Below are 12318 nucleotides of genomic sequence, written 5' to 3' on the forward strand. Positions count from 1 at the left end.
GGTCACAGACCTTTGAGGAATGAACACTGGTGTTTATCCTTGACCTGCCTTTTCTCCTGACATTATCTCTTTAGAGCACCTCTTGGATGCCCTGGATGTAACATCCGGAGACATGTTCCTCTTTGTCTGCCAGTGGCCAGTGACTTTGTCAGGGCCTTCTGCAGGTTCGGCGGCTCTTCAGTCTATGTGCTGGGTTTGTCAAGTAGTGATGACTGCAAGAGAGCATCAGCACAAGAAATTGGAACACTGCAAGACCACTGTTGTTTTCTTGTTTATTGTCGCACTGTTTTGTTTTTCTATTATTTTGATGACCTAGCTGAAATTCTTGGCATTGCCCTGGAGGCCCTGGCAAACTATTTAATTTCAAATGCAACAGGGGCGCGGTAGTGCTCAAACATAAAGAATGCTGGTAGTCACCTCTAGTTCACTCTCTGGTGGTTGTTCTGTGTGTCAACTGGATGATAACATGCATACAAGACCGCAAGATCACCCACCACCCTACCCAGAAGGGGGTGGGTTAGGGTTGATTTCACCCTACAGTAGTTTTAGTCGACCAATGAGAAACGTGTACCAACTTTCATGATAATTGCTCCAGCCGCCTCGTGGGACCCGGAGAACTGTCACTTCCGCCACACCAGGCAAGATGGCGGATGAACCTGCCAGGGATGCCCAGAGTGCTTCTGGTGCAAAGGGCAGCACTTCCGCCACACCAGGAAGTGCTGCTGGAAGGTCATCATCAGCCACCTGGAGCACATCCGGGTGGGAATAAAAGGCGCCGCCTTCCAACCGTCAGGGAGCTTGAGTCGGGAGTGGGAGCAGGACAAAGCTCTCAGGAGAAGACAGGCAGCCAAGGATTGGACTGAGAAAGAGAGTTAGTGTGGTGATTAATTGCTGTGTGCATTGTGTGGTGTTCGGGACTTAAATCCTGTGTTTATTTGGGAGAAATAAATGTGTGTAATTTTATAAAGATGTGGTCTCTGACTGGTGGTATCCGAGTAAGTCTCACAATATATATATATATATATATATATATATATATATATATATATATATATAGATCTGTACAAATTAAAGTTTGGTTTCCAAAATTTACTCTTATGTTCAGATTCTGACTCCACATTGTTCAAAATGTCTAGAAAGGTTGATTTTAGTATTGTGTATATATGTATGTGTGTGTTCAACTGCGCCTGTGGAAAATTTGAAATTGATCTTCATATCCTAATACAATTTTCATTGTAAGATTATGTGTATTTTTGCATTTGGAAGAACACTTGGATGAGAAAAATCCTAGGAAAGATTCAGAAATTTAAAACAAGCAGTTTTTAAGAATCTGCCCTGAACACTGACACATACAGTATGTACAATAACTTAGAAAAATTGTTTTTCAGACAAGGTGTTCTTGTTTGTCTTGTCTCCATATCTTTCAAAAATGTACCTATGTCCAGCGATAACTGCTGTGGATATTGCTTAATATAATCTGGGATTTTGGACGTTTGCTCTGTTTTGTCATGGGGCACTGATTTAAATATACATGTATGCATACATGAAGGCACATGCAAAAGCACATACTAGATGAAGAAGAGAAAATGAAGACACACAAATCCACACCCACCTATCTGTAAAGTTCAACATGGAAGGAGGCGTTAAGCCAGCCCAGGATCAATCTGTCTGTGTATGTATCATGTTTACTTCATTTGTCATATTTAGTTTCAAATTAAATATTAAAGTTCTTCATTTGATTCCATTTCCTGTTCATTCTATTATACATTTACTTGTGTATGTAATAAATATTATGTTCATGAATTATATTATTGCACTGTACAGTCAGTTTTATTGTATTGTAAAATCACCTGTTGAGTAATTTCCAACAGTATACATAGGATTAGGAATGATCCATACAGTAATTCTAACTAGTTTTTATTTTTTTTTGGTTTTTCTTACAAATACTTTCAATCAGTAGTCAGGTTTCACAACAGTTAATGACTGTGGGTGGAAGAGAGGTATCCCTATAGTGAACCTTCATTAACTCAGGAAAAATATGAAATCTGTTCGCTGAATCATGCTAATATCTAAGTGTTGTATTGCCCCCAAGTAACACCCAATATTTCTATTGCATTTTCTAAGATTATGAAAAAAACTGTGATTTTCATTCGAAATTTGAAGCTTCTCCATATGTCACTTCTTAAAAGGTATAATTCTATAGGATTGCAGAAGTTTATAGAAAAACTTTACCCTTTCCCTTGTCTCTGCAGGACTGCTGTTGGTGGGTGCAGGATCAGGGCCTGGTTCAGCTTCCTTTTTTTCTGTTACTGTTGGTACTGATGCTGCTTTTTCAGCTTTTTTCTCTGTAATGATCTCTGTGTGTACCTCTTTCCAAGCAGCAGAACTGGAGCAAGTCTCTGTCTTGGGTAATTCTATTAGAGCTGTGGTGATGGGAATGTTTTTCTCGGTGAAGTAGTTATAGACTGTCTTCTCAGCCACTAGCATTTCGATTTTGCTTCCAGCTGATCGAATCATTTCTACTACCTCTTCGTGGGATTTTTTTTCCACATTCACACCATTAACTTCAACCAAAATGTCATCATCTACCAAACCAGATTGTTCTGCAGGACTGCCCATCACCACCTGTAAGAGTTCATACATTTATTACTTTAGATACAAATCAACAAGTTTAACAATTAAAAGCCAGAGACTGAACTGAAAACACCTGAGATGAAAAGCCCAGCTGACTGATTAGGACCAAACTGGTCTGGAAGAGAATTAGCCTATTTTATATTATAAACTTCTCTGCACTGTAGTTTATTCTATGGAGACTTCTTAGTGTTCTAAGTGACCTTTTGACATCTTCCAAAATAATCAACAAGGCAATGAAAGCATACGGCATGTTCTGTTGATATGATTATTTTGTTACAAAGCATTTATGATCTTGATTAATTAGCTGTCCTCTCCCACTTTGATTATGCAGTCAAAAAGGCTGCACAATGCAAAGTACAATTTTGGAACATTGTTGGATCTCTCCAGGATCTGTCTGTGCAGGCTCATTTGATGACCGCTTTTAAAATCTATCAGTTGCACCACTAAGGGCCTCCCAGTGTGTGGCAGTTGTGTGTTTCTTGCCTTTGCTATGCTTGTTCAGTTTTTGCACAGTATTACAATACTGTAATGCGTCTAGTGATGGTAAATGCAGTTAATGGTGTTATTGATTTGCTTTTTCTCTTTCTGTATAGTTTTATTTCTTCGTTTTACATAGTAACAGTTACCAAATTGCAAAACACAGGGTGCAAATGACAGTTTATGTTGAACAGAAAAAGCTGCTTCAGTGTCGCCAACAATTGTGAGAAGATTATCAAGCAGCAAGCTTTCCGAATAACAAGGATGGTAAGGGAATCTTGTTATCACCATTTATGAAAAAAACACATTAAGTTAATGTAGAAGTTAAATCTTGTAAGGTTCTGAATTGACACTGCACACACATAAAGTGGCATCTTTAAGAAATGTGGATTTTTTTTTTCTTCAAAAATAGGATGACCTGTTTATTTGCACAGTCCCTATTTGGACCATTTTGTGTTTTCTTAGCTTGCGCTGTGCTAATTATTGACACTTTATCTAATTTGTACTTGGTTTTATTTTTTTTTTTTTGTTTAGTGAGAAAACTGACATGCTTGATTTCAAAATCAATGTTGTTACAGCGATATACAAATTTCATAAGGTCTGATCTCAGATATTTCCTTAGGTAGTACTCAAGTAACTCTTGTCACCACTGATCCTTTTGGCAGGATCATGATTTTCAGAAACAAACCGTACGTTGATATTACAGTTCCCTGCAAAAACCCCTGGCTAAATTACATATTTTGTTTGTGAAGTTAAAAAATGGTCAATATAATTTTTACAGTAAACAGACTAGAGCAATGGCATTTTATCCATCAAACCATTCATTTTTCTAACCCGCTTATCCATGAAAATGTTAATGTACAGTTATTACTTAATTAATGAACGGAAAAAAGTGATAAAAAAAAAACAATTCAAGAGCATTTGCAAATGTCTGGACACCATACAAATTTGGTTCTTAGTTGCGCTAATTTTGGCAAAAAAACACAACTTTTAAACTTCTTTAAAGTCTTTTTAAATTATTAGTTTAGAATTTTTTTCAGAGTTTTTCTTTCCAGACCACTGCTAGCTGTTAAAGTATTCTTGAGCTGTCTTACATGCACAGCACGTTTAAGTTCTTCCCAAAAATATTCAGAGATGTTCAAGTCTGGGAACACTGAAGGCCATTCAGAAACATTTGCCTTATGTTTCTTGAGGGTACTTCAAAGTAGATTTTTGAAGCTTGTTTTGGGTTGTTGTTTTGTTGTAGACACCATCCTTTTTTCAGCTCCAGTTTCCTGACTGGCATTCCAGTGGAATCCATTCTTTCCTGTACTCATGCAGTGTCTTCTTTGCCACGAGCTGCTGTACAGCCCAATATGTTGTTTTTTTGTGATGAGATTACATTAAGCTTTTTTTGTAATAGTTCTTCCATGAAGGTCATGTTTGTCTAAGTAACACTACCATAGAGTAGTTCACCACCACTGCTTTTTCTATCTAACCCTGTCTGTAGGTCTCTTGCAGTTTTATTGTGGGTTTTCGTTGCCTTCCTACAGAGTATATGAGCTGTTCTATCAATCAGTTTTCTTGGTCAGTCAGACCTTGTGTTGACCTCAGCAGTCCCCCTTAATTGTCATTTTAAATAACATTGTAAACTATGGAAATTGCTAGCATGGAAGCACTTTGATATTATTTGTTGTATTCTTTCCCTGCTTTATAGGGATTTTCAGATGCTCAGTTTCTTAGAACAGCCCATGGCTGTTGAGTGTTGTACAATATTTGAAGAGTCGGTTTGGAAACTTTATTCTATATTATTTAATGGGTTTACCCTTTTTGACATTTGATTTTCTCTTATTTATTTTCTTGATCATTTATAGTTGGGGGTGGCGCAGTGGGTAGTGCTGCTACCTCGCAGTTGGGAGACCTGGGGACCTGGCATGTTCTCCCCGTGTCTGCGTGGGTTTCCTCCGGGCGCTCCGGTTTCTTCCCACAGTCCAAAGACATGCAGGTTAGGTGGATTGGCGATTCTAAATTGGCCCTAGTGTGTGCTTGGTGTGTGGGTGTGTTTGTGTGTGTCCTGCGGTGGGTTGGCACCCTGCCCAGGATTGGTTCCTGCCTTGTGCCCTGTGTTGGCTGGGATTGGCTCCAGCAGACCCCCATGACCCTGTGTTCGGATTCAGCGGGATGGAAAATGGATGGATGGATGGAAAATGGATGGATGGATGATCAAATGTTCACTCAGTGGTGTAACTCACTCTTATAGAACCTGCTGAATATTTCACAAAGCGTTTAGACTTTTTTTCATTTTATGCTAAGCATTTCAGCCTGCTCTACCAGTTAGTTAGATTTCTAATGTTTTATCTCTAAACATTGCTAGTCTTTCTCCCTTTTATTAACATTACCTTCAGGTCTTTCTAGCAGCATCTTTTAATTTCTTATAATAACTCAGCAAAACAAACCTAATAATAATTTCTTGCATTTATATAGCGCTTTTCTCACTACTCAAAGCGCTCAGCAATTGCAGGTTAAGGGCCTTGCTCAAGGGCCCAACAGAGCAGAGTCCCTTTTGGCATTTTACGGGATTCGAACCGGCAACCTTCTGATTGCCAGTGCAGATCCCTAGCCTCAGAGCCACCACTCCACCTAACTAAATCACTTTCCTGTATTGGATTAAGACAGAATCTTTGGAGCTTAATTCTTCAAACCATCAACAACAGTTTGATCCTAACATCTCCTCAGAGAGCAACCTCACTTTACTTATCAGGAGCATCTAAAAACCAAGCAGCTGTCAAACCTTTTTGTCTCCGCTTTATTGACGGTATACTTGATCCTAAATCTATAAAAATAATACTTACTTGAATTGTCTCCTGGAGTTTTATTCAACAGTCTAATATTAAAACAAATGAATTAGAACAAGCCACACCACATCACTATTTTCAGTTGATCTAAATCTAATTTCTAAAATTCTTCCTTTTCATGCTGTCATTTTCACAACTGAGTTGCCAAGAGTAGTTGCTTCCTGCATGATTGAAGTGTTGGATAGTCATCATGACAGTCATCAAACCTGTACATTTTACCTTAATCTCCCAATATTTATTTATATTTTTTTATAGTGATGGAGTTGCTTATAGATTTAGCATTTTTGCGTAATATAATCAGTGCCTGCTAAACATTCATCTTCAGCTCTGAAGTTTTCTAGTATCTAATTTAAGGGTTTGTGGGATTTTTTTTCAGCCATTCAACAGCAGGTTTAATTAATATGAGTCCAATAAAAATGTGCTGTTGGGTTCACAAATTCCTGAGTTTGAGAACCACTGATACCAATAATTTACAACATGATGTTTTCATTAAAATACGTAACAAAAACATGCTTAGAAATATGGAATTTATCTTGCCTCTTTTAGGAAGTGGCCAGGTGTTCCTCTTATTGCATTCAAGTGGAAACCAAAGCCACTTGTGGTTTTCTCCAGCTTGCAGAGTTTTGGTTTGTGTTTGACTTTGTCCTCTGGTGCAGTAGTTGGAGTTGTACACAGAGGCTTGTTGTTGGAATGATTCTCTTCTTCCCAGCAGAGCATGGGTGATACTCCTGCCTATAAAACAGACTAGCATTAATGATGCTGCATTTGTGAAATTAACTGGTTTTAAAATTTGAGTGTGATCCCATGAGTAAGGATTGGTGTCATCTATATCTCAACAATATTTCAGAAACATTATTAACAGAGCCTTAGAAATACAAATATTGTTATTTAATCAAACCAAAATATTAACAAGTTAATAATGTCTTGTGAAGAGTCCGATATAGAGAATGACAGAAAAAGAAAAAATAATTTTTAGTTTGTTACCTGAGGTGCTGCCCAAAGCTTTACTAATACTAATTACAGCATTTCATTATTATATCTAATTTAAAATAAGAAAAGAGAGCAGAAGAAGAAAGAAGTGTCATTAGAAAGATTTTAATTCAAGAAACCATTGTAAGGAAATTTGAGAAAAAAAATTGGACACATTAAGTTGAAGTAGCCAAGAAAAGATGGGAATGCATCTTTCTAGAGGTGTGCACTACTTATGCAAGTTAATGGACATTGATAATGATAGGTAATCATTAGTCAGCCCATCCCCTTTTTGAAATGAATGTCTGATTATATTCTGGCACTTGCATATCAGTTGATTTAGTGTAATAAAGTCACAACCTTTATCCCTTTATCTTAAATCAATGGAATTTTATTACTAGATACTAAAAAGGTTCACACCTTTTGTCATAAGAATGTAGACTGAGCATTGCTGTACACGTCAGCTAGTAAACAATAGCCAGTCCTATAATGTAATCATCCAGTTTATTATGAATTAATCTTTTACTTACCTGTCCCTCTCAGATTTGAGACAGTAATACAGTACCCGGAACATTTGACAGAAAAAGCCAGTGAATACAATGTTATACCTTGAATAAAATATAAACATTGTGGTGGGCTGGCGCCCTGCCCAGGGTTTGTTTCCTGCCTTGCGCCCTGTGTTGGCTGGGATTGGCTCCAGCAGACCCCCATGAGCCTGTAGTTAGGATATAGCGGGTTGGATAATGGATGGATGGATAAAATATAAACATGTTTTTTTAGATTGTTTGGCCGTTGAGTAACTTCAAGTGTAAAAGCTGTGGAGTGTACTGGTGTGAATAAATGTCTTATTTTTTTCTTTTCTTCAAAATCATGTCAATTGATTTTGAAAGAAAGTAAATTTGAAACTGCAGTAGAAGAGAGTTTTGTAGTTGCTCCATGAAAATCTTTTGACAGTCTATTTAGACTTTAGTTGTTTTTCAGGTTTACATGTTTTTTTTTTTTCTTTGGGTTAATTGACAACTCCAAATTGCCCAGGCCGGAGTGAGTATGGTTATGTGTGAGTGACTATATCTAGTTATAGACATGTTTAGGGCCAGTTCTTTATTTTGGGAGATAATCACTCCTCAAAGGAAAAAGTAAAATCTCCAACAAGTGCAACAGGTTTTACAACCCAAATCCGCATCTAGTATCATAGCTTTGCAGGATGGTTGAATATTCATAAACTTTCTGGGACATTTTGAGAAGTTCTGATAAGCAGTAACAATTCGTTTGCCTTGGTAACTGCTTAGCCAGCCGTTTCTGATCTCACTAGTTAGGTCTATTGGTGTCAGTTACTTTTCTAGTGTAGAAAAAGTGTCAGGCTGAGATTTTGGGACATCTTAGCAGATAGCTAACTAAAAAATGTTTACCTCTTGATAGTCAAACCAGCTTTTGTTATCTTATAAACATTTAGGCGGCTTTTGAAGATTATGTGCTATGGGGGGTCACTAAATTATTGCAATAAAAAAAAAACTAATTATATTTTTGGTATTTGAAAAGTGACTCCATTCATTATTAATGATTTGTGATTTAGTAATTAACTGATTAATTAAGATAATTAAATAATAGTACTAGGGTGTTGTACCGTGTTAGCCATTACACCTTGCCTGAAGAAGGGGCCTGAGTTGCCTCGAAAGCTTGCATATTGTAATCTTTTTTTAGTTAGCCAGTAAAAGGTGTCATTTTACTTGACTTCTTGCGATAATTAAAGAAAAAGCAAAAAAAAATTGAGTGTTGGCAGTGTTTCCCTTTCACCAAAACTATATTTGATATTCTAAGAAATTAGGATAATGTCAATAATGCTGGATTTTAAAAAAAGAAGTGAAAGGTGAATAATACTGAAGGATGTTAGTTTGGCAGACTGTCGAGTCATTGGAACCTGTAAGGTGTTTTTTTTAAATATGTTACCTACCCGAGTAGTTTGCAGTGATGTGTGAGAAAAATTTGTAAGGTCATGCTTTCCTGCAGTATGAAAGAAAATACTTTATGACATGATAGAACCCAAAAGTGACCAGCACTGTACAACGGAAAAGTGTGAAAAACATCCATGGAAGAAAGAAAAAAAAATTTTCGTGCTACTTGTGTCACACAGTCTACATTTCCGTTATCCAGTCATATGCGCAAAATGTGCAGATTGCATACAGTTTGTGCTAAAATATTAACAGTCACTTCTGGGAAAATCTGCATGCATTGTAAACAGGAATGACATTCCCTTAATGTTGTGCTTTTGAATTGAAGAGAAGCTTCTCTCCCCCTCGTTTATTAGTCAAGAATTCTGACTTCTGAGAAGTTTTTCTTTTTCTATGAACATTTTGTCATATTGTTTGTTGATGTATAGTATTGGTCACTATTGGATTCTGTTATAAACAATTTTCTCTTCGTTATGCAAAAAAATATGCGTTTAAAACTTTTTCTCAGCCACCACTACAAAGTACATGGTAACATATAAAAAAAATTATTTTTGGGTGAAGTATTCCTTTAAAGGACAAGACAGATATTATTAGGGTGGACCGAGAAGGAAGTAGAGAGGAAAAAAATTAGCTAAATATGACCAAAGATAAAAAATAATGTTAAGCAGGAGATGGATTATGATTTCACCTGACAAAAGAAATGGTGCAGATTCATAAGGGAACTGAAAGGCCAAGAGTGCAGCCAAAATCAAGAATGTTAAAAAAGAAAGCAAAACTAAGGGCAGATAAAGGGAAAATGACTTTCCCTTTATCACCAGCCGAAATGGGCAAACTTATTTTGGATTTGGAGATAATTTGTAGATGCTCTGATGTTTTTGCAGATTCTATGATCTTTACCATTCTTGTGCAGTTAATGGAACTGCTCTTTACAGATTTTACTATGTAACATAAAAACTTTAATTGTATCACCTAAAACCTAGCAACTCATTCTGTTTCTATACACTCTGAAGGTATAGCAAACTTCTTTTAACTGTTCACATTATTTAAGTAGCCATGCTTTCATTTCTGTAATTGTTGTTGGGATTACTGCATCCCCTGAAAGAGATGCCAAGTATGTCAGTCATCACTGCTGCTTAGTCATCCATCCTGCCTTACTTTCCATTGTAAGTGTGAAACAAGATTATGGGGCATTCTGCCTGGGAGAAAGGGGGGGGGGGGGGGGGGGGGACCCTTGCCAAGAAGGGAAGCCAGAATGGAAGGACAGTGATGGACTGGCATCCCATCTATGATGGGTATGGGACCCTTATCCAGATGGGAGGACAAAACAAAAGGAGCAGTGGGGAAAGGCTGTTATTTCAGAATATGTTTATCCTCCATCAACTAGACTGGACCTTGGTAACCATGTGTAAACCTGCAGTAAAAGGTGGGGATTGTAGTGCCGTGAGTCAGCCCTGATAGTCCCCTGGGTGGCACCAGGGGCTGCTGCAGGGATTCATGATCCCTGTTTTTGTGGGCCTCTACTTGACCCAGAAGTGCTTCCATGAGGCTGTGCCCTGGCACCGGAAGTACTCCAGGGTACTTGACATTTTCCATTCTACACAGGGTAGTATATTAAACCCCCTTGTGTACACATTGTTCACCATGGACACAGATCCAGTTCTATCATTGAATCTGTTGATGACACCACCACTATAGGCCTAATCACCAACAATAATGAGGTAGCTTGTAGAGTGCAGATCTAAGCACACAACACTCCTTATCTACATTGGAGGGGATGCTGCGGAGAGGGTTAGCAGCTTTAAATTTCTTTGAGTGACTGTCTGTGGTAAATTGAAGTGGACACCACACATTTCAGCTATTGTTAAAGCTTCCTAGTGCCTTTACTTTCTCTGATGTCTGAGAAAAAAAATTAGATTTTTTCATTTGATCTCATGAACTTCTACAGGTGTATTATGGAGTCAGTCTTCATGTGTTCTATCACATCCTAGTATGGCACGACGTAAAGTCCTGTAAAGGGTGGTGATGGCGGCACAGAACATGACCAGCTCCCACCTGCTGTCAGTTCAGGACATATACACTTGCTACCTTAGAAAGACAAGCAGTATTATTAAAGTCCTGAGCTATCCTGAACTTTTCTCGCTTCTTAATTCTGGAAAAAAAACATAGGGCCATTGGCACTCAAATTAGTCTTCTATTTAGAGACATTTTTGATCAACCTATCATAGGTTTAAAAAAACAACCAGTATGATAACGAATACTTCATGTGTTCATCTATATAAAATGTGTGTTGTACAAATTATTCTAAATATGCTTTGGTTTTATATATGTACTAGTCATTTAGCCCGTTAAAATAATGGGCGCTAGAACAGTAGTGCATAAAGATTAGTAGGAACAGTCTATATTAAATGGCAAGGGACCTTGACCTCATTCTTTTTGTTGGTCGTATTTTTCTTTGTCTTTCAGCCTTTCTTTTGTTGATGTTTACTTGCTGAGCTGACCGTTCTTTGTGGGCTGCCGCCGTGTATTGTATGTCTTTAATTTTCTATGACAGTAATACTGTCTTGTACGTCTGCTGGCTTGTACATCCATAATATACATTTAATTTTCTCTGGCGGTAATACAGGCGTGTGCATCGGTAATATGCCTTTAATTTCCTCTGACAGTAATACTGGCTTGTATGTGGCTGTAATATGAGTTACTGTATTGTGTACCTTTAATTTCCTCTCGCAGTAATACTGGTTTGTATTTCCGTAAAACGCCTGTACTTTCTCTGACAGTAATATCGCACTGCGCCCCGCGCATGCGCACTTCACCAGAAGACACACATGCACGGATACCTGGACGCACACAGGGATTTTATTAAAGAGGATGTGTGTGCATTATGTTTTTGTTGATGTTGTACCATTGACTGTATTCCGAGGAGAAATACAAATAAAACTTTCATTATAATGCGTTCATATTACCATTTCTTGGCTTCTAAAGTAGCTGGAGCCTACCATATCAGCATTGGCAGATAAGAATGAAGCTTGGTCAGGTGTTTAATCCCCACCAACCCTTTAAACATATAAAACGGCCTTAATTGTTGTTGGCATGGACTTAACTAGATGCTGGAAATGTTACTTATGGATTTTTGGTCAACATCAACTCAAATATTATGCCATTCATTGAGATTTTTATGTTGTACACCTCCATTTCCACATCATCTCTGTGTGATTGAGATTTGCAAACTGTACAGATTACTGCAGTAAACTAATCTCCCTGTTATGTTTGTTTTATCCACTCTGCAAAAATGTGTGCTTTCTGACAAGAAACATTATTTGACTGGCAATATTTATTTAAAAAAAAAAAAAAAAGGGCAAACTCTTGCCCTAAAGGAATGCAATTAATAACCAATGAAACCTTAGTAAGGTGTGGCATTCAAGTAACACTTGGGTACTTAGAAACCTAATGTGGGC

The 12318-nt window shown here is 37.6% G+C and overlaps 1 protein-coding gene across 1 annotated transcript in view; it reads right to left on the bottom strand.

Annotated features, from left to right (window-relative positions):
- The window catches only part of pdzk1 (PDZ domain containing 1), a 37499-nt gene that overhangs the window by 1351 nt on the left and 23830 nt on the right, over positions 1-12318 (bottom strand). The window contains exons 6-7 of the mRNA XM_028801199.2: positions 6483-6677; positions 2233-2625 (exon numbers count right to left, since the gene is read on the bottom strand). Coding sequence (XP_028657032.1) covers positions 2233-2625; positions 6483-6677 — 588 coding nt within the window. The remainder of the gene's footprint in view (positions 1-2232; positions 2626-6482; positions 6678-12318) is intronic.

This window comes from Erpetoichthys calabaricus, chromosome 4 (genome assembly GCF_900747795.2).
Source record: "Erpetoichthys calabaricus chromosome 4, fErpCal1.3, whole genome shotgun sequence".
In the NCBI taxonomy this organism is placed as follows: domain Eukaryota; kingdom Metazoa; phylum Chordata; class Cladistia; order Polypteriformes; family Polypteridae; genus Erpetoichthys; species Erpetoichthys calabaricus.